Raw genomic sequence first — 23,358 nt, forward strand, 5'->3', positions numbered from 1 at the left:
CTCAGTGGAGTGGAGGGGTACACAAATGAATTACTGCAGTAAGATAACACGTTGTCTTCTTTCGTGAACTGTTTATTTTATAAACCTAAAACCTGTATAACCATGTTTATGAATGTGGTCCCCTTTACAAGAAATAAAGTGCAGCCTGGATCTCCCCCATGATGTTGACCCCTGCCTTGTGAATTCCAGCACCCCAAAATCCCCCGAGAACCATCAGCAACGTGTGGCCGGGCCTGACCAACAACACTATAGCCCTCAAGACCTGTCCGAAGACAGCAACTGTCCCAATGACACAATCCCAACTGTCCCAACCTGGAACCACCAGCCATGTGGGGCTTGGGTTAAAGCAAGAGTGCCCACACTTTTTTGACTTGCGAGCTACTTTAAAAATGACCTCAATGAGCTCAACAAGATCCACCAAAAAAGTATTATCCCATTGCTAAAAAATGTTTCAAAATGTAGCCTATAGCTGCGCACTCGAGGAATAAACGGGAGGAAATGGAACTGGTAGGGTTTTTATATATAACTTTATAATACTACTGACGTCTGTAGTATTACATTGTGGGTTTGAGCTGACAGGCCCTTTTTGATGCATGTCAATCAATCAAGTGGCAGATAATTCAAGTGATAGCCAAAAAATATATTTTTTTATTTTTAGGGTCATGTCATGTGATCTACCTCCACAGCCTTTGTGATCTACTGGTAGATCACGATCTACCTTTTGGGCACCCCTGGGTTAAAGCGCAAGCCAAGCATCTAGGCTACTTAGGGCAGCAGAGGCTCAGGAGTTCGAGCTGCTGCTCAGGAATCAGAAGGTTCCCGATTTTGTAATATTGTTCAGCGATGGCACAATTTAAAATGTTACCAAATCAACTACGTTTTGCCATGTTCTTTTTGCAGGCCCAGTCAGAAAATAGAATTGTGCAACAGTTGTGTTCAGCTCAGCTGATTGTGGATAGGGTGTTCTAGGCTCCTATCAAGAATACATAATGAAGAATGATGCATTTGCTAAATATACCATATTTGATCATTATTGGATTACAATTAGCTCCCATTATAAAATCCGTAATAGTCATTAGGATTTTTTATTATTATTATTTTTGTCAAATGAGAAAACTTGGCAAGTGGTTAGAACAGCTTTATTATAACATCCAATCTGTATAAGACAATATTAATAATAAGAATATTATTCCGAATATTCTATATCTAGAACACAAGATAATATTTCAGCAGCACCTAACAGCTTTTATCAATGTACAAGCGACACAATCTTAATGAAACATGTTAAACAGGTCCACACAATCCCAGCAGGATCTTTTCATAATGTCCCTTAGTATCCGCCTGTCAAACCAAGAGAAACACGTAATCAGTGAGAATACAACATCAGTAACTTAACAAAAAACACAGAATGTAGCAACACAGCAACAACTCTATTGCTTAACCATGACAGCCATAGAATGAGCAGGAGGGGCAATCTTGAAAATACAGACATGCATGTAAAATAGTGGAGTTTCACATTACCAATATGTCCTCCTGCAGAGTTCTTCCATACATGGTCTTGTACTCATCCATGACTTTCTTCAAGTCCACCTCAGAGCGGCTCACCACCACCCTGATAAGAGTCTCATCACAGGTGCCATGTCCCTGTGAATAGACAGCCAAGGTCAAGTACACAATTCAGTGTTCATTTAACTCAGAAGAGTAGGCCAAGAGTAGACAAACATGGTAAATAAAATGGTAAATGGTGCATTTATATAGCGCCTTTATCCAAGGCGCTTTACATAGATTGTGCATTACATTCACCCATTCACACACACATTCTTATACACCGATTGCAGCGGAAGCCATGCAAGGTACCAACCAGCACATCGGGAGCAATTTGGGGTTCAGTGTCTTGCCCAAGGACACTTCGACATGTAGACAGGAGGAGCCGGGATTCGAACCGCTGACCCATTGATCATTGGACGACCTGCTCTACCTCCTGAGCCACAGCCGCCCTAACATGGAACCAAAAGGACCCCAACGGGCCTCCAAATTGATACATATTAGGCCACAGACGCAATTTGAGAAGATTCTGTGCCAGTTATCCCAATAAGAGTAATATGTTTGTCATTAGAACTTTCCAACTAGTGCATAGAGTGAAACAATACATTCTCTCATTGGGTTCATTCTAGCAGGTGAAATAATGGTGAAATGAAACTGCACCCCCCCCTCCCAATAAAGCAATGTGTGATAATATGAGACCATAATAGGGCATAATCTTGATCACTACACAATATATACATTTTGACACCACTACAAAAGGGTATAATCACTACATAGAAGTCACTAATAGTGTATTATAGTGAGTAGGGAGTCAAAGCGGAAACCATCTGTGAGGTTCGTTGAACATGACAGTGAGCATTAACTCCATTACACACAAAGAGGGAGACAGACAGTCATCATACCTTCATAGACAGATGGAGCTTCTCCGCAAAGAAAGCAGGCTTACTCCAGGCACACTTCACTGTACAGCAAAGAAACACAGTTTAGGGGGGCAGCCCGATGGATCACAGAGTAAGAGCACATAGCACAGTGACATAAATAAGGCTAGCCATTTCCACAGCTGACCCCATGGAGTTCATGGAGCAATAGCATGTCAGGGTTTGAGTTGTAAAACACAGACAGAGACAGTACAATTCCCAAAATGAAATTAGTGTCTTAATTAGAAATTAGGGACTTAATTCAGTCCACCCAGAAAGAAGGGATAAGAAATATCCCCACTGGCTATATGAAATGTACTTAATATGATTCTGATTGGAATCATTTTAGGAAGAATGTTCCTCACCAATGTCAATGAGACAGTCTTCAATGTCTCCTCTCAGCTCCATGTCCAAGGCTTTGGGTAAGGTGACGTCGCTGAGGCCAGCGTATTTCTGGAACGCTATATCGGTCAATAGAAACATATATTTAGAGCAAATTTACAAATGAGATTATTATTATTAATTATTAATGGGGGGGGGGGGGGGCTAGAGGCCTTAACATTTTAAACATATTGCACAAAATCATGGATTTCATTTTTGGGTTATTACTTATTAAAAAAGAAAGAAAGAAAGAAACATGTTTGGGCATTTATTTCATATTTACATGCCGATTTCAGCTCTGACACTTATTTCAGACATGCTCTAGTATGTGAAGAGTCTGCCTGTGCTATTAACTCATTTTGAAAAAAAAGCTGTAATGTGCGCGATGGCAGTCTCTCAGTCAAATCTGGTCACAAATGTGTTGCATTGTGACACGTTGTGAGCCAGACAATGAAAATATATCTACTTTTTCAAACATTCTTTTCAAAATGTTCGAAACTGGAAATTGGACAATTCTTTGCAAATAATGGCACATGCCAGGATTAAAGTTGATAAAGGAACCTTACTTTTAGAGAGCTGAGGACCATTTCGACTTGTGAGGATGTCAATGAAGGCATAGATGTCAGTTCCTTTGGCGTTCTCACCAGCCTCGAACAAAGCCTGCCATAGAAGTCATTACAAATTCAATCATGGTCCAAGTACCATTTTCATTAGAAAGATGACATTAGAGGTTAACCACAGTGCTACTACTAGTACAGTACCTTTGCGTCCCTTTTGGCGAGGTCCAAGTCCACTTCACTGTCCTCATCTTTGTTGGCTTTCAGCAGAGCCTGCAGGGCCAACGTGAAGTCACCACGGGTGTCACCTTTAATGACGTCCTCCAACTCCTCCTGGTACTCTGATGATGGAGAATAGAGAATGCTTCATAAGTTGGAATCATATCTTTACTTAAAAATAGACCTATTTTACTGTGCAATACACTGTAGGAACAACAGTGATTTTTAAGATTATCCAAGGTAAATCCTTAATTTATACTCGCGATGCATTGTGAGCTTGACGGTGGTTGAGTCGGTTGACAAAGTATAGTTATAGGCTTTTGTACATAGAAATATGATGCATAGAACAGACCATTCATTGTTGGTCTGTCCAAAAAAAGTCCACAAAGGGTTCTGTCAAGTGCCCAGTTCTCGGACAAAAGTGAACAATTCTTCTCCGGTTACCCACATCATAAGTCAGTAAAGTCACAGAGGATTGGAGCATCACTTAAATGTCGGAAATGCATTGTAGTGGTAAATTGGGGATGTTTAGCATACTATATAATATACTGTGTAGACTGTACCTTCTTTAAAAACCCTCTTGATCTCACGGATCTCATGGTTTGGCCTTGATGCAAGAATTTCTACCAAGACATCTTCATGTGTGCCCAGTCCCTGTTGGATAGACAATTATCAATGTTAAAAAGAAAAATACAAATGTAATAATATGGCATTTGTACTTTTCAAGAAACAATTCTTGAAAACGAATAGGCTATACATAAACAACAAAATGCCAGTTGTGAGACAGAACTAAGAATTAAAGAAACAATAAGAATTAAAATGGTAAAAAAATCTAAAAATATATTCACATGCATTCTAAATGCTGCATGGTTCAAATAGATGGTGATTTCTGTATTTTGCTAAAAAAAATTGATAAGAAACCATTTACAAAGCTGTAATTAACTGCTTGGTTCTTGAAATGATAAGACACAGACTGTATCCGTGTGGCTTCTAGAGTGCATATTGAACTTGAGGTAACGATTTCAGTGAAGTGGATACGAAATATCTACATTAACATCATTTCACAAAATGTACCTTTGTGGCTTCTCTGAGAGTGTGGGCATCAAATTGAGCAGGTGTCATGAGCAGGGCCAGAACAACATCCTCAAGATCTGACCTTAGGACTGACTTCAGTGCATCAGCCAGAGCCTGAAACAGAGACAAGAGAGAATTCAGTGACACACTGACGGTATTCAAGCATAATTTAGACGTTGTCATATGACAGTGCACCCTGACTCACCTCCCCAGTGGATTCCTCATAGACTGCTTTGATCCTCTGCCTTTGTTCATTGCTTCTCTTCACCAGAACGGAAACGATCACATCCTCATCTACTCCTGTGAATGGGAAAATATGTTGAGTGATGTTGTAGGCTACTCGTACTACGTCTACTAAAAACTAAAAGACAATAGTATTTTTCAACTTTCTCAAGTGGGGAACAGAGATGTAAAAATCCAAGAACATTTTCAAAGTCAAAATAGTGAGCAGCAGCTTGACGTTTCTTTGTTGTTTCTTTTTCATAGAATAAGCACAAATAAACAACATATTAATTGTTGAGATGTTCGATAGATACCCCCCGGCAATACCCAATCTTGCAGATATTAAGTCCTTTTGCAATTAGGGTAGAAGTATATGCCTATCATGTGCTATCACTATGTTCCTCTTACCTTTGGCTTCGATGGCTTTTTCCAGGGATGAGGCATCACTGCTGGCGGAGAAGTGAGGATACGGAGGAACGGTTCCATAAAAAGGCTTCGGCTTACCCTTGCCCTTAGACTGTGAATACATTCAATCAGAAATATACGTTAACACAAAGCTTTTTGCTCAAGCTGTTTAGTTTTCTGTACTGTATTGTAGATTATTATGATTTTAACTATACTGGAGCCCTATAGTACATACACACCCAGCTCATCTACTGTACAAGCTCACAGCGCATTACATCGCAATGTGTTGTGTGACCTTGTAGATCTGCATTGTTTCACCATTTTCGATGTATTTCGAAAATGTGTGCCTAGCTATAATACACCCAAAATGGGATATTACGATTATTGAGAATTACAGACAGTACAGACAGGCTAGGTGAGACAGAGAAGAGGTGGCACAAAAAGGCCATATGTCCACTGTCCTATTCAAATACATGGTAACCACCCTGTATAATAAGATCCACAATGGTAACTCGACCTGCATGGGCACTGTAAATTCACAGAGGCCATGACAGCCGCGTGTCGCCTGAGTTTGGCCTTATAAATTATGATTAGTAACTAATTACCAATACATTGTTGTATTATGTGTTATTATATAATTATTTTATTTGGCAGTGTGCCCTCAAAGAATTGACAACACCAAAGAAGGCCAAGTGGCCTTGCCACTAAAATGGTGAAACTTGAGGCCTGATTGACACTGAATATCACTGCTGGATAGTGACCATGTTCAATTTTAGCTCAAGAAGACACCAGCAAAATAAATAAATATTATAAACACACAAGAAGAAAAATTAAACCCCCACCAAAACTGGACTTTTTTAAACAAATTGTGCCAGCCCGTCACTGCGGTGAACTGGTACTCACCGAGTCCACATCGTCCTCATCAGGGTCCCTGTCATGGATAACGTTTTTGAAGAATTTCTTGAAGAAAGACATCTTTGCTTTGCTTTGCTATGAATTGAAAACAGCTGAATAAAGACCCCCAAACTGTGATTTACATGTCAACACACTTCTGAATCTGAACACAACAAGAACTATTCTTTCACAAATATAAAAATATAACTCACCTGTTCTATGAAAGAGCAATCTTATGAATTCTGGTGTCAGTAGCCTACAATTTAACACACCTTGCAGTGACTCCACCCTTTCTCCAACCAGAGGTTGTTTTCAGACGTATTCAAGGCTGGCCAACCCCCTTGCATTCTCACAACGCCAGCATTCCATAACGGTGAGATTCCTGCTTCACATACAGGTTGAGTGACTTGTAACTTGTAACCTGTTTGGCTAAATTGTAGTTTAGTTAACACTGACATCTTTTCCCTCAGTGCTTCACTTGCTTCATACACAATGATACACAATAAACAATGCTTTCTACTTGTACCATTTACAAATAACCTTTTATAAACACTTGTGTTGGAGTAATATATATAGCACTGTTTCCCAAACAGTGGGTTGGGACCCATTTGTGGGTCACAGACGAATTGTTATGGGTCACGACTCAAGTACAAATCCCCTTTTCTTTTCCTACATTTCAAAATATATTTCAAAATATTACATGAATAAAAAAATTACAAGTAGTGAAAATAGATGATATACAAGCAAGCAAAACAGCGCAAAGGGACACATTGTGCTTTTGTAGATCTGCTATTTTCACTAGTGTGTGAAAATGTCTAATCTCTTTTGGGTCTCGACGTGAAAAGTTTGGGAACCACTGATATGCATGTATTGTTCATATGCATCACATACAGTACATGAATAGTGATATTGCATTAGTTATACAAATATTTTGAAACCAAAACAAATTAGTACCAACAAAGCTGGACAGCCAACTCAAAAATATTAGAGAACCAACTGTGTAGTGTAGTTAACCCAATTTATGATGAAAAGGAAGGAAGGTGTTGGGATTGGGGTGGGGGTCTGCAATGTTTGGCTTTGGTACTTGTAGGCAAATTACTTAATTCTTAATACTTCTTAGGTCATTTGCATACATTTTTCATACATTTCTTTAAAGCATGTTGCTCTCCCCATGATGTTGACCACTGCTTTGACTTCTATACCTTGTAAATTGCTTCGGTTGATTTTCGGTCGAAACGGCTCGAATTAACTCCAGCAGCACCCCAATATCCACTGAGATCCATGTGCGGGCGCGGGCCTCAAGCCCCGTTGACACAATTATTCCAGTGTGTAACACTTAATTGTTGCCAAGTCAATTAATTTGTACCATGTTCTTTTAAATAACATTGTAGCCTACTGCAGGCCCAGTCAGAAAATATCATTGTGCTACAGTTGGTTCTAGGATGAGAATTATGAAATTGCTAAATACACAATATAGAATTGCGATAATAATGAGTACTATAGACGAACAGTTTAAGTCCACACTAATTATCCATAGTGTATAAATGATGGATAAGGGGTCAGGACAACTAGGCCTTTTCGTGGAGGGGTCAGAATAAAATTTGGACTTAAACTGACCACAATTAGTAATTGATTTTTATTTTATTTTTATTTTTAAATGTTATTGTTATCATTATTATTATTATTTGTTTGCATATTGTGTCTAATATTTGATTAATTTCTCCTATTTTTTAATATGTATATGTATATTTGTATGTGCCTTTTATTTAATTGTTAATGGTACAAGATACCGAGGTTGTGGCTCTTTTAGAGCGGGAACTCTGGGGGGAGGGAGGGGTAAAAAAAAAAAGTTAAAAAAATGTGTATGCTATTTTTGACTCATGTGACTTTGAAATAATAAAGAAACTTTGATAAAAAATAAAAATAAACTGACCACAATTTGCTCCCATTATAAAGTCTGTAAAGAGTAGTCATTTGGAATATTTTTTGTCAAATGAGGAAACTTGGAAAGTGTTTAGAGCAGCTTTATTATTACATCCAATCTGTAAGACATTAAGAACACAATTCCTAATATTCGAGGAACACCAACAGATATTTCAGCAGCACCTCACAGCTTATTAATGTGAAAAAGAATGAAACATTTTAAACAGGTCCACACAATTCCAGCAGGATCGTTTCATAATGTCCCTTAGTATCCGCCTGTCAAGCCAAGAGAATATAACAAAGTTAACTTCACAAAACCCGAGAATGTAGAAACAATTACAACCATTATATTGCTTAACCATGACAGCCATAGAATGACAGATTGTAATTAGGGATGCACGATTAATCGGTAGCATAATCAGAATATGCCATATCGGCCCTAAAATGCCGGTATCGGAACAGTCTCAAAATACAATTATTTAATCGGTTTTCACCAGCAATGAAAATATAAATCTAAATTGAATTTGTGTACTCCTCTCATTCAGTAGTCATTCAGTTGTGAAAACTGGAAGAGTATAGGCTATTGATTGATTGAATACTTTATTATCGGGCTTCGGGCCAAGCCCCTAGCCTAGGGCCTAGGCTTGTTTCCATTGTGGTCCCCTGTATAATATCGGAATCGGTCAGAATCGGTATCGGCAGATATGACGCTGCAAATAATCGGAGATCGGATATCGGTCATAATTTCATAATCGTGCACCCCTAATTGTAATTAATCTTGAAAATACACAGACTGACTGACATGTAAAATAGTGGTGTTTTATATTACCATGATGTCCTCCTGCAGAGTTCTTCCATACATGGTCTTGTACTCATCCATGACTTTCTTCAAGTCCACCTCAGAGCGGCTCACCACCACCCTGATAAGAGTCTTATCACATGTGCCAAGGCCCTGTGAATAGACAGCCATGTTAACTACACAGCAAAATCCTCAGGGTTTGTTCACCTCCAAAGAGTGTACCACTTTGAGATGCATTGTGTGATTAGATGTAATTATCACTATACATGTAACTATACATTTGGAGTCTGACACCTCTACAAATTATATATAATGACTACATACAGGTGGAAACCATGTGTGAGGTTGAACATGACAGGGCATCAACTCTAATATCATGCGCTCGGGTGGCGCAGTGGTAAAAGTCCCTGCCCACTACCACAGAGGTTGTGGATTCAAATCCATCGTGGTGCATACGGCTTTGTCGGGCGTCTGCACGAACACAATTGGCCCGTTTTAGGAGGAGGGTTCTTGCGGGCTGGGATATGGCACCTGTCAGCAGGGGGTGTTGGGCGGGAGGAGTTGGACAAAGGCTCTACGTCCTCCTGGTGGAGGCTCCTCACTGGCAGGTGAGTCCACAGACATAGAAAGGTAGACCCCTCATTCGCGGCTGCAATTCATTGGAGCGACCTGTATCGAACTGAGGGCGGAAGTGCGCCCATATAGTTATATGGACATGAGTGTCATGGCGACATCCAGTCACGTGACTCACGTACCTTCCTTACGGAAGCTGCCCTCACTTGAGAGCATCCACCGGAAGAGGCGTCTACCTTTTTATGTCTATTGGTGAGTAATAATTGTGTGTGAAAAAGTGAAAAATGATTGTCTACGCTAAAAGAAATGCCATTACACTCCACACGAAGATGGAGAAATACAGACATCATACCTTCATAGACAGATGGAGCTTCTCCGCAAAGAAAGCAGGCTTACTCCAGGCACACTTCACTGTACAGCAAAGAAACACAGTTTAGGGGGGCAGCCCGATGGATCACAGAGTAAGAGCACATAGCACAGTGACATAAATAAGGCTAGCCATTTCCACAGCTGACCCCATGCAGTTCAAATCGAACCAAAACACTACACAGCATGTTAGGCTTTGAGTTGTAAAACAATTTACAGACGGTCTTTAATTCAGTCTGCCCAGAAGCAGAGATAATAAATATCTCCACTGACTATATTTAAAATCCCTTGTACTTAGTAATTAATATGATTCTGATTGGAATAATTTTAGGATGAATCCTCCTCACCAATGTCAATGAGACAGTCTTCAATGTCTCCTCTCAGCTCCTTTTCCAAGGCTTTGGATAAGGTGACCTTACTGAGGCCAATGTATTTCTGGAACGCTATGAGGTCAAACATTAAGAGCAAATACTTGTTTATTTATGCAACAGGAGAAGAGAGGGTGTTGAGACAAGTACAGTGGTCATGAAACTCAATGAATACAAAAACAATATGTTTTCAGCTACAAGCTTGTAATCTGTAATAAGCTGTGACCAGCTCTCGTTTTGCACCGAGAGCTGGACATTTTGGACAGACCTCTCAGGCTTTATACCAACAGTGTGGTCGCAGCCATGCTGCCATGGTCCATTTTTACCATACCTTTGAGCCAGACCATGAAAAATATAGGCTACAGCTACAATTATTCAAATTTCTTTTGAATAGTTGGAAACTTCAGGACAATTTTCACCAATGACGAGTGACGACATGCCCAAAATAGGGAACCCAGGGTTAAAGTGATAAAGGAATCTTACTTTTAGAGAGCTGAGGACCACTTCGACTCGTGAGGATGTCAATGAAGGAGTTGATGTCAGTTCCTTTGGCGTTCTCACCAGCATCGAACAAAGCCTGCCATAGAAGTCATTACAAATTCAATCATGGTCCAAGTACCATTTTCATTAGAAAGATGACATTAGAGGTTAACCACAGTGCTACTACTAGTACAGTACCTTTGCATCCCTTTGGGCGAGGTCCAAGTCCACTTCACTGTCCTCGTCTTTGTTGGCTTTCAGCAGAGCCTGCAGGGCCAACCAGAAGTCTCCACTGGTGTCATCTTTAATGACGTCCTCCAACTCCTCCTGGTACTCTGAGGATGGAGAGAGAGAGAACGCTTCATAGGTTGGAATCATACCTTCACTTAAAAATATAACCATTTCACTGTGCAATATACTGTAGGAACGATAACGAATGGGATTTTTTTCGTAGTATGGGGTAAGTTTGGAAATTGGGAGCATCAAATATTCAAACCCTGCCCGCCAATGTTTAGCATATTATCTAGTCTGTACCTTCTTTAAAGACCCTCTTGATCTCATGAATCTCATGGTTTGTCCTTGATGCAAGAATTTCTACCAAGACATCTTCATTTGTGCCCAGTCCCTGTTGGATAGACAATTATCAGTGTTAAGACAAATACATTCAAATGAATTCTAAACATTGGTTCAAAAGATGTTGCTGATTTCTGTAACCAAAGTTCCTCATTCAGCCTGCACTAATAATTCTGCTCAAACATTTGATAAGAAACCATTTACAAAACTCAATTTAACCGCTTGGTTCTTAAAATGTTAAGACACAGACTATATCCGTGGCTATTGTAGAGAGTAAATATCTAATTTTACAGTTTCTTTGAAGTGGATATGAAATATTAAGACACAAAATGTGGGCTACCTTTGTGGCTTTTCTGAGACAGTGGGCATCAAAATGAGTACGACTCATGAGCAGAGCCAGAACAACATCCTCAAAGTCTGACCTAAGGACTGACTTCAGGTCATCAGCCAGAGCCTGAAACAGAAACAAGAGCATTTATGACGAATAAAGTAATCAAAGCACTCAGTGAAAGTATGCAAGCATCATTTATACGTCGTTTATCATTTAAAATCTTAGATACATGTATGTCAGTCTGTCAGATAGGATTTAGATATTTTATTGTAGGTATTCTTATAGTATTCTGTATTAACGTTTATTAACATGCAATACAAATGTCGTATGATAACAGATTTTTATATTGACTGTTATATTTCGTTTTGATTGTTGTTTATAAGAAGAGTAGGCAGACAGACATGTTATTGCCATCTCCTCAAATAAGAGTTCTGTCCAAAACCTAAATCTGAAACGATTTTTCTTTATGATTTTCAACTGAAAACCTAGTAGGTTTATAAAAAGTAGACTGAATTTCCAACAGCCTTTCCATTTATAAGACCCTATATAAAGCTATAATTCAATCGGACAACCCGCAACAATCGTGTTATTTTGTTCAATTACTATGTGATGACCAGAGCCATCAAATAGAAGAGTTGCCATATTGAGGGGCAGAAACCAGCACGGTCACGTGGTTCATGTACTCGCGCGAGCCCATAGACTGCATTCCGTAAACTTCCGGTTGTCCCCATTCAATAGAAGTCTATGTAGAAGAGCCGCCATTGGACTGGCCCCATAAAGTGAACGGAGTTTGCGTACGTCTGTCTTACTCTATTGCTCTGGTGATGACCATGACTCACCTTCCCAGTGGATTCCTTATAGACTGCTTTGATCCTCTGCCTTTGTTCATTGCTTCTCTTCACCAGAATGGAAATTATCACATCCTTACCTACTCCTGTGAATGGAAAAATATGTTGGGTAGGCTACATGTAGTATGGCTACTATAGTAGACATTAACCAACTTCTCAAGTGGGTATGGCTGCAGGCTACTACTAGACACTAAAAGACTAGATTAGTGAGGAGCAGTTTGACTTGTTTTTATGTTGTCATTTTCCTCAACAAACATAATAGTAGAGATGGCACCCGGCAATACCCAGTCTTACAGATATTGAGTCATTTTAAAATGAATGTAGAAGTGTAGGGTTGGCCTATCATGTGCACTGTGCAGTAGTGCATCACCATGTTCTTCTTACCTTTGGCTTTGATGGCTTTCTGCAGGTCTGAGGCATCACTGCTGGCGGAGAAGTTAGGATTCGGAGAAACGGTTCCATAAAACTCTGGCTTCTTTGGCTTACCCTTGCACTGTTTCTGTGAATATATTCAATCAGAAATACACTTTAAAGGGATAGTTCAGATTTTTTGAACTTAAGTTGTATGAAATACTTGCCATTAATATAGTGGTTGCAACTGTATTAATTGATTGCCCGAGTCCTGTGGTGGGAGTTCTGCTCTGGTTTTGGTGAAATATCAAGTAGTTCCGGTCATTTTGTGGGGGGCACTGGGGGCCACGCAGTAAAAGTAAATTAATCCAGAAAACTAACGTCATTTGTATTGTTGACCTATTTCTAAAATATTAGTGCAACTTCTGTTCTTTTTTTTACCCCTCTATCACACAGAACTATGTTTTTTGTGTCCATATCACTACGCCCAAAAAATAGTTCCGTGTGATAGAGGGGTCAAAGTTGAAAGTCGCGCTAATATTTTAGAAATAGGTCAACAATACAAATTACGTTCGTTTTGTGGATTCATTTACTTTTACTGCGTGGCCCCAGTGCCCCCCACAAAATGACTGGAACTACTTAATATTGACCAAAACCAGAGCAGAACTCCCACCACGGGACTCGGGCAATCAATTAATACAGTTGCAACCACTATATTAATGGCAAGTATTTCATACAACTTAAGTTAAAAAAATCTGAACTATCCCTTTAACACAAAGCTTTTTGCTCCAGCCATTCAGTTTTTTTTGTTCTGTAGTTTGATTTTAACCACTGTGCATGGAGCCTCATTTTTTGTTGTCATACGGCGTCATGCTGCAAAAAACTGCTGATCTACAAGTTCACAAATTGTGCTGTCACTGGTGAACTCGTACTCACCGAGTCTACATCACAGTCCTTATCAGGGTCTCTGTCATGGATAACCTTTTGGAAGAATTTCTTGAAGAAAGTCATCTTTGCTTGGCTGTAATATGAATTGAAAACAGCTGAATAAGGACTGTCACACACACACACACACACACACACCACACACACACACACACACACACGAGAAGATTAAAAATGATTAGGTTTAGCCATTTGCTACGTACCTAGTTTTTGGAGGTAAAAAAAGTAGTATTGTTAAGTATGGTAAGAGACGGCTTTCGATGGTGACGTATATGTCGATCAGTGTCGGGTGGATTAAAGGAAAGGTGAAAGGTGGAAAGGAAATGCCTCTATGTATATGTATATGTAATTTGTAAGTTGATTAGCGGTATACTGTGGTTACTTTGCGCCCCGTTTGTTGCGTATGTATCGTAGCAGCATATGACGTCAGGGTATAACTGGTACAACTAGCTCTCAATGATGACGTAATAAAGATGTTTGATGACGTAATGACAATATGTTTTAGTGTCGGGAGGATTAAAGGTAATGCCCCTATGTATACATGTATGTAATCTGACACCACTGCCATATCAAGCACAAGTTGTCATTACGTCATAAGCTGGCACGGTGACATGGACGAAAACTACCCGTGCGCTCTGCTTGCGCAAGTAATAGGAGATGCAAGGCTGACGTCACGCTAGGCTGTCACGCCTACTGGCGCCATTGTGATTGTGATGGCCTACAAGCCCTACTACATATTAGATCTGCATCAAGTGTATAAAGTTGGTGTTTGAGTGTTTAGTGCACGGTGCTAGAGCTCTTTCAGTTCGCCAAAATGGGATTTATTAAGCCTACTTGAGTAGCCTACTGTTGTGTGAAATACAACAAGTAGGCTTCTCACCATAAACAAGGTCAGAATAAAGGGGATAAAATAAATAATGGACTAACGTTTCACCGGCGCATTCATCTCACTGCCGCCTGAGTGTGACTCTCTCTCCCTCGCGCTATATTATGGATATATAACTATTCTCTCCCTCTCTCTCTCTCATATATCTCTGTGAGTAGATCGGCGACCCGTTTCTAATTCCTACCTGCTGCTCCATCTGTCTGTCAAACCTCCACCTCGGTCATTTTATTATTTAATATCTCCGACCGACGGCGACAGTCAATGAGAGTCAAGCTCGGCTATATTAATTAGGTGGGTAACACAACAAGCTAGCCTGCAACATAAAACCTCTACTGCAGAGAGAACACATGTTTGCAGTTGCCTGATGATCAGTTGTCACTTGTCACTCTTGTGGTGTTTCCCCATCTCCCTTCTTCCATAAAGGATATAATAATTATGTCCACGTGCGTCGTGCACAACTCCACTCATCTAGTAAGTTGTAAACATTGCCAACATGCATCGCGCCCGTTCTTTTAACGAGCCGTGTGTTACCATAGCGTTGTTTTACTTTATACACACACACACACATCCATGATTCTGCATCGATGTGGTGATGTGACATTACGGACATAATCGATGCGTTTGCTGTTGATTTTCCTCTGAAGGCATTCCAGCCTTCCAGGCAATGTTACCTGTTAGCTAAGCTTCATGCGTTAGCTTTCTGCTTCTGACTGGGACAGCGACTAGTCTGGGACAGATCGAGTGACTGAGACTCTGAGTCATAAAGTCATTATTTCGTAAAAACAATTTCAAAGCGGAGATTTGATTCGGAGAGTCTCTTCATCTGTGATTTACAACAGCTGGTCATCACAATACATCGCGGATGCGTTCGCGCACCTCTCCCGTACACTCAGTAACCTCAGTAGTTAATTTAACTCTGAGTCAGAGTTAAATGAACACTCGTGTTTTTAGTGTGTAAAAAGCTCAATGAGAAGTGCCCTTCTCAGAAAGTCCCTAGTATAATTAGGGTAGGCTATAGGCTACTATATTTTTATTGTCCATTTTATTTTCTTGACAAGTGACAAAGCACCCATAGGTTTTTAGTTCTGCTTGGGGGGAAAACAGTGTCATCATATTAGGACTTGAAATAATAAATGTTCATTCAGTCAGAACTATTCTGGGTTTTGTTTTAATAGTCATGATAATGAATAATGATATACTGTATTTGGTTAAGTCAAAGCTATGTTAAATCCATCTTTGCCCACTACTAGTATTTGTTACCTTCAGGTGTGCTAATACTACACAGATTAATATACATTTACAAATAGCCTATATCTTTATAATTTATATTTGAATTTATTATCAGTTATCGGTATCGGTCTTGAGAAGCAGGATGTTATCAATATCGGTTAAAAAAAAAAAGTAATGGTGATGGGCCATGGTGGTCTGCTGGCCCTGCAATATGAGTACTTTTACTTTTAGTACTTTAAGTACATTTTGATGCCGATACTTTTGTACTTTTACTCAAGTACATTTTCAATTCCATACTTTTACTTGTAACGGAGTAGTTTTAAATTGCAGTATTGGTACTTAAGTAAAACAATTGAGTACTTTTTCCACCACTGTATGCCTATGTTGGCCAGGTATAGTAGTGACTCATCACAACCAAAATGGTGCACCCCCCGAATTTGCATACCAAAGGTGCGAGGTTTGCAAGCCCCATTACAGCCATTGAAACAATTAACTTCCCCCCAAAATAACGGAGAAACTATTAAAATATAAAACTCACCAGTTTGGAATTCACGGGTCTCAGTAGCCTACTATTTTACACACCTTGACTTGAATAGACACCTGCACCTTTCTCCAACCAGAGGTTTGAGTTTCTACGGTTGTTTTCAATGTATAAGGCCAACCCCTTTGTATTCTGTCATCCCAGCATTCCATCAGTGATATTCCTGCTTCACTTACAGGTTGGGCAACTCATAACTATAGACCAGTTGGGCAAAGATTTTAGTTTACTAAACACCGACATCCTGTGCTTTTTCCTCAATGCTTTCATGCATTACAAAGTTCACTTGCTTCATATAAATAAAACGATGCCTTCTACGTGCATCATTTACAAATAATTCTCAGTTGTGTTGCAGTATATAGCATAATTGTACATACAGTAACATGAAGTGTGAGTGACACCGAATTACTTATATAATAGTTTGAAATCAATTTAGTAACAAAGCTGGACCAAAGACTCAAAATAGTAAACAATCACACAAAAATACATTTAGTACAAGTTAAACATTAGAGAATGAATAAACTGTAGCTAAAACCAATTTGATACAAATACTTGTATTTGGTGTCTTAGTCTTACTGTACAGCATGTTGCTCTCCCCCATGGTGTTATCCAATGCTTTAGTTTTTAATGGCAGGTTTGCTAGTTTAACTTTGTGACAATGCTTAGTTTGCGTTTAGTTTTCTGCACTTTTCAATCCTGCGCCTGGCAAATAAGTCAGGTGCAGGATTGAAAAGGGCCAGAGTTAAGTATATTTTGTAACAAACCCAAGATAGCATTTAAAGAATATGCAGTTACAGATTATGCTTATAAATGACTGACCGTCAACCGAGAAAACTTGGAAAGTGTTTAGAGCAACTTTATTATTACATCCAATCTGTAAGACATTAGAAAAACAGTTCCCAATATTCAAGGAACACCAACAGATATTTCAGCAGCACCTCACAGCTTGTATTAACGTGAAAAAGACAAAGTTAATGAAACATTTTAAACAGGTCCACACAATTCCAGCAGGATGGTTTCGTAATGTCCCTTAGTATCCGCCTGTCAAACCAAGAGAAATACGTAATCAGTGATACAACAAAGGTAACTTCACAAAACCCGAGAATGTAGAAACCCGTACAGCAACATTTCTATTGCTTAACCATGACAGCCATAGAATGAGCAGGCGGGGCAATCTTGAAAATACAGACAGAGTGACATGCATGTAAAATAGTGGAGTTTCACATTACCAATATGTCCTCCTGCAGAGTTCTTCCAAACATGGTCTTGTACTCAACCATGACTTTCTTCAAGTCCACCTCAGAGCGGCTCACCATCACCCTGATAAGAGTCTCATCACATGTGCCAAGGCCCTGTGAATAGACAGCCATGTTAACTACACAACAAAATCCTCAACGTTTGTTCACCTCCAAAGATTGTACCACTTTGATACACATGGATTGTTTGATTAGTCCATATAGGGTATAATCATCACTATACATTTATGTAGTCTACATTTGGACACCACTACAAATTGTATAATCACTAAATGGTGCACTATAGTGAGTAGGGAGTGAAAGTGGAAACAGTTTGAGGTGACATTGCAGGCATTTTGCGAAATCTCCGAACAAATCGCAACAGAAACTCTTTCAACCGTTTGTTTCATAAATATGTTATAGTAACCAAATATCAAAAGTCCTAAGAAATCCCAGTGGAACATATTGAAAAATGCTAATAGGCACATTTTTTAATTCTGCTTTAAGTTAGCCCTGCAGAGCCAGCCTTGATCTGCCTTTGCAATGCATATTGCAGCGGCGCAGGGAGGGTGACATTTGTCACTGCATGCATTCCTGTGGGAAGGCAACTGTCAGCAGGGAGTGTTGGGCAGGAGGAGTAGGACGAAGGCTCTAAGTCCTCCTGGTGGGGGCTCCTCATTGGCAGGTGAGTCAGTAGGATCCACCACCGTGACAAGAAGCGTGTGGGGAGGAATCAATTGGCATAACGACTAAATTGGGGAGTAAAAATATGCTACACTAAAATAAAAAAAGAACAGAAAACAGCCCACACAAAGACTGACGGCATACCTTCATAGACAGATGGAGCTTCTCCGCAAAGAAACCAGGCTTATTCCAGGCACACTTCACTGTACAGCAAAGAAACAGTTTTGGATCACAGAGTAAGAGCACATCAAGTCCACAGCTGAGCCCAGTTCAAATCAAAGCGCTACACAGCATGTTAGGCTTTGAGTTGTAAAGATAATTTAATAAAACAAAGGGATGAGTCTTAAATAAATTCTTTGCTAAATTGTGATATTATCAAACTGACCATAGTCAAAATCCCTTGAACTTAGTAATCAATAGGATTCTGATAAGAATAATTTGGGGCCTGGGCCATGGCTCAGTGGTCCAGGCATCATGGCTGGCAATCCAGTCTGGCAGTGTGCCGCGGGTTCGACTCCCGATCCCGACGGCCCTTACTGCATGTCTTCCCCCCCCATCTCTCTCCCCATTTCCTGTTAGACTACTGTCTGTCCCTCCATAAAAAAATATAAAATTAAGGCGAAAGCCAAAAAAAAAAAAAAAAAAAAACTCATTCCAAGTTTTCAAAAGTAAAAAAAATAAATAATAATAATTTGGGGAAGAACACTCCTCACCAATGTCAATGAGACAGTCTGCAATGTCTCCCTTTAGCTCCTTTCCCAAGTCTTTGGCTAAGGTGTTCTCACTGAGGCTGGCGTATTTCTGGAACGCTATACGAGGTCAAACAATAAGAGCAACTGTACTTCCGTTTTATGCAACAGGAAAATAGGTGTTGAAACGGATTTAAAGTTCAGTGGTCATGAAACTCAATGAATACAGAAAAAAAAGAAAAAAAGACTATTTATAACAAGCTTGTAATCTGTAAGAAGCTATGAGCAGCTCAGTTTGCACTTTAACATTCGACAGACCAAGCACAATACCTTCGCGCCAGACCATGAATATAGGCTAGCTTGTTGTGACATTAATTTCGAAATTTTCAATGTTGGAAACTTCAGGACAATTTTCACCAATGACAACATTCCCAAAGGGTAAAAGTGGACAAATTAACTTACTTTTTCGGAGCTGAGGACCACTTCGAAATGTGAGGATGTCAAGGAAGGCGTTGATATCAATTGCTTTGCCGTTCTCAGCTGCAGCGAACAGAGCCTGTGATAAACAGTTAAATTTGCATTTGTTACTAAAATATTTTCAAACAAAACCAATTAATTGCAACAGAAACAGTCAATTCTCAAAGTGGGGTCCAGCGACACTCAGGATTCAAAAGCTACGTACCCTTACAGGTCTGTCTGTAAATGTAGTTAGTTATGGAGGTTGTTGAAATTAAAGGCTTGAGAACCAGAGCGGTTAACCACAGTGCTACTATAGTACAGTACCTTTGCATCCATTTTGGCGAGGTCCAAGTCCACTTTACTGTCCTCATCTTTGTTGGCTTTCAGCAGAGCCTGCAGGGCCAACGTGAAGTCTCCACTGGTGTCACCTTTAATGATGTCCTCCAACTCCTCCTGGTACTCTGATGAAGAGGTTGGAATCATGATCAAGGAGATGGGTCGCACACACCAAGACTGGTTGAAAAAGTTTTATTTCAAACCATAGATATGACAAACGTTTTGGCTATCCAGCCTTCATCAGTGTGATGGAGGTTGGAATCATACCTTCACTTAAAACTCACTTGTGAAGTGAGGGGCGCTCTTACATATCACATTCTGGCCAATCACTGTTGGCGTACTCACTTTTTAAGCCCTCAGCCAATCAAATAGTCGCTATGGGGTACGGGTGTACACACAGACACAAAGCTGGGCATAGGAGGGGCTAGTGCCATTACCATTTTACTGTACAATGTAGGAACCTATGGTAGGTATTTGGGAGCATCAAATATTACAATGTTTAGCATACCTTCTTGAAAGACCCTCTTGATTTCATGGATATCATGGTTTGACCTTGATGCAAGAATTTCTACCAAGACACTTTCATGTGTGCCCAGTCCCTGTTGGATAGACAATTATCAGTGTTAAGTGCCAATAGTGATTGAATTTGGTATATGGTTCAAAAGATGGTGCCGATTTCTGTAACCCAAGTTCCTCATTCAGGGCGCACTACAAGAAACCATTTACAAAACTCTTTTAACCGCTTGGTTCTTAAAAGACACAGACTGTATCCATGGCTATCGTAGAGTGTAAATATTGAACTACCTTTGTGGCTTTTCTGAGACAGTGGGCATCAAACAGAGTAGGTGTCATGAGCAGAGCCAGAACAACATCCTCAAGGTCTGACCTTAGGACTGACTTCAGGTCATCAGCCAGAGCCTGAAACAGACGATAGCATTTCTGACTAATAAAGATCAAAGCACTGCAGTAAAGGTATGCAAGCATAATTTATGTAGTTTGTAATTTTAAATCTTCGATATGTCAGGATTTAGATATTGGTTAGTATTAAACTTATAGTAGGTATGGCATTTTATTTCTTCATTTGTAGGTGGTAGTTGTGATCCATTTATATGGGAGACTAGATGAAAATTAGCTTCTTGTTAATCTGGCATGTTTACATGAAATGTTCAATTCCTGCACATGACTACATGTATTGAACGTTCATTAACATGCAGCATGATGGTCTCAAAAACAGATAGTTATATTTCGTTCTTTTGTTTAAAGAGTAGGCAGGCAATCTCCTCAAATTAGATAACTAAGGGCCATCAGAGTTCTGTCAAACAGTTAGCTGAAATGATTTGTTCTTTTTATGATTTTCAACTGAAAAGCCTATAGTACGTTTATAAAAAGGTAGGCTGAATTTCCCAGTCTTTTCGGTGAATGACGTGTGGGGGTTTTGATGACCCCGACTCACCTTCTCAGTGGATTCCTTATAGACTGCTTTGATCCTCTGCCTTTGTTCATTGCTTCTCTTCACCAGAAGGGAAATTATCACATCCTCATCTACTCCTGTGAATGGGAAAATATGTTATGTTTTAGGCTACACGTACTACGGCTACTAGATAATAAAAGACAACTTTCTCAAGTAGATTACAGAGATGTATGAATCCAATCCCAAGAACATTTTCAAAGTCAAAATAGTGAGGAGCAGTTTGAGTCAAGAATTAAGTTTTTGTTGTCCAGTAAAGACCAATAAATAAACATAGTAATTGTTGAGATGTTGAATACCTAGGATAGCACCCGGCAATACCCAGTCTTGTGGATATCGAGTCATTTTGCGATGTGTAGAAGTGTATGCATATCTGTGCAGTGCATCACTATGTTCTTCTTACCTTTGGCTTCAATGGCTTTCTGCAGGTCTGAGGCGTCACTGCTGGCAGAGAAGTCAGGATACGGAGAGATGGTTCCATAGAACTTAGGCTTCTTTGGCTTACCCTTGCAGCACTGAATGCATTCAATCAGAAATACACTTTAACACAAAGCAAGAAGTTTTGTCTATTGTACTGTTGTTCATGATTTTAACCACTGGAGTCCTATTTTATACTAGTTTGTCATATGATTGAGTCACGACTCACAACACACTGCATCTCAATGCGTTGTCAGCTCGTAGATCTGCTATTATTTTTGCCATTTGATAGATTCTGAAAATGATAGCCTATATTACCCAAAAGTGTACATTATAAAAACACAAAACTGGACGTCACTGGTATACTCACCGAGTCCACATCATCCTCATCAGGGTCACTGTCATGGATATTTAGGAAGAATTTCTTGAAGAAAGTCATACTTGGTAGGCTGAAATATGAGAGGGCCCAAACTGTGATTTAAAAATAACACACCAAAATAAAAGCAAAACTATTCACAAATATAAAACTCACCTGTTCAATAATTCGCTCGATGCTGCAATGGTAGTAGGCTCGATGCAGGTGTCCAATTCGCCTTGCTCAGTGGTAGTAGGCTCGATGCAGGTGTCCATTTTGCGTATGCAGTAGCGTACTATTTAACACACCTTTCAGTGACGCCAGAGGTTTCTACGGTTGTTTTCAAATGTGTTCAAGGCTGGCCAACCCCCTTGTAGTATTATCTCAATGCCAGCATTCCATCAAGGTGAGATGTCTGCTTCACTTACAGGTTGGGCAGCTCGTAACTGTAGACCTGTTTGGCACAACAACAAAAAAAAAAAAAAGTTTAAACTAAACTAAACATTGAGATCTCATCCCAGCCATGCTTTCGCAACTTGTGAAAATATTAAGTTTATACTTTTCAAATTTCCACTTGCTTCATATACAAAAACAATACCTTTATACTTGTAGCCTAGTCTACTATTACAAATAACTTAACATTGTGACCTCTCTCCAGCAAACAATCATTTTTGCAATAAATTGAAAAGATTAAAAAAAAAAAAAAAAGTGTGGCCCTTCTTCTGTGGTCTGCAATGAGGTCATTACATGCCGGAACCTGACAATCAACATTTTTCCGCCAGCTAGACACATGTTTAAAACACCAGACAGACCATCAAGCACAAAATTCAAAAGGAGACAGCTAGACATCTCCGCATCTTGCTGTCTCAACCTGAACCAACCTCTTCTTATTATTCTTCTTCTTCTTCTTCTTCTTCTTCTTCTTCTTTGTGGAGTTGTATGGCAGTTGGCATCCTTAAGTGAGCCTGCCCTCACCTGTAGCTTGCCTTTTAAGCAGGTGAGGCAAACCATCACATAATCCTAATTGGTAACTCTGTAAACTCAAACACAGCTAATATAACAGTAAGGCCCATGTTTTATCTTACACAAAAGTACATAATGAAGTAAGTTACACGTTCAACAATGTTATGTGTTTCCCAATTAATTCACAGATTTTTATAATAAAGACAAAACATGATACCAACATAAACAAACACCCCTCCTCCTCTACAGTGCTTGGCCTCTTCCAATCAACAGGGTTGGAAAGTACTGAAGAGGAGTCAGGTGAAGTGAGCAATAATTTATCTTCTT

At 39.6% G+C, this 23,358-nt stretch overlaps 3 protein-coding genes across 3 annotated transcripts in view; 2 read left to right on the plus strand and 1 right to left on the minus strand.

Annotated features, from left to right (window-relative positions):
- LOC306939482 (uncharacterized protein) overlaps window positions 1-237 on the plus strand; it is a gene marked incomplete at its 3' end in the record, with an annotated part of 4,777 nt that extends 4,540 nt beyond the window's left edge. Inside the window, exon 5 of the mRNA XM_079524070.1 lies at window positions 190-237. Coding sequence (XP_079380196.1) covers window positions 190-237 — 48 coding nt within the window. The remainder of the gene's footprint in view (window positions 1-189) is intronic.
- LOC306940117 (serine/threonine-protein kinase NIM1-like) overlaps window positions 1-23,358 on the plus strand; it is an 805,056-nt gene that overhangs the window by 687,524 nt on the left and 94,174 nt on the right. The gene's annotated exons all lie outside the window — the stretch shown is intronic.
- On the minus strand, window positions 1,200-23,079 carry LOC306939483 (annexin A6-like). Its single transcript, XM_079524071.1, has 25 exons — window positions 22,950-23,079; window positions 22,246-22,522; window positions 22,084-22,162; window positions 21,700-21,811; window positions 21,282-21,376; window positions 20,633-20,746; window positions 20,337-20,427; window positions 19,817-19,953; window positions 19,496-19,589; window positions 19,058-19,153; window positions 18,489-18,547; window positions 17,655-17,777; window positions 17,416-17,466; window positions 16,470-16,519; window positions 13,763-13,847; window positions 12,860-12,974; window positions 4,899-4,993; window positions 4,694-4,807; window positions 4,183-4,273; window positions 3,605-3,741; window positions 3,410-3,503; window positions 2,828-2,923; window positions 2,448-2,506; window positions 1,522-1,644; window positions 1,200-1,341 (listed from the first exon to the last, which is right to left on the minus strand). Exons 2-25 carry the CDS (start codon window positions 22,341-22,343, stop codon window positions 1,285-1,287), a joined length of 2,265 nt encoding a protein of 754 aa, XP_079380197.1. The 5' UTR covers window positions 22,344-22,522; window positions 22,950-23,079; the 3' UTR covers window positions 1,200-1,284.

Source organism: Electrona antarctica (assembly GCF_951216825.1).
Source record: "Electrona antarctica genome assembly, chromosome: 16".
NCBI lineage: Eukaryota > Metazoa > Chordata > Actinopteri > Myctophiformes > Myctophidae > Electrona > Electrona antarctica.

Bases quoted from the DNA above. Each gene is read 5' to 3' on its own strand.
- LOC306939483 (XM_079524071.1), bottom strand. From the start codon at position 22,343: ATGGACACCTGCATCGAGCCTACTACCACTGAGCAAGGCGAATTGGAC. The intron at 4,994-12,859 runs GTAAGAAGAACA...TCCCATTCACAG, and splicing joins GAAAGCCATCAAAGCCAAAG to GAGTAGATGAGGATGTGATC. The intron at 2,507-2,827 runs GTGAGGAACATT...TTTGCTGTACAG, and splicing joins AGACTGTCTCATTGACATTG to TGAAGTGTGCCTGGAGTAAG.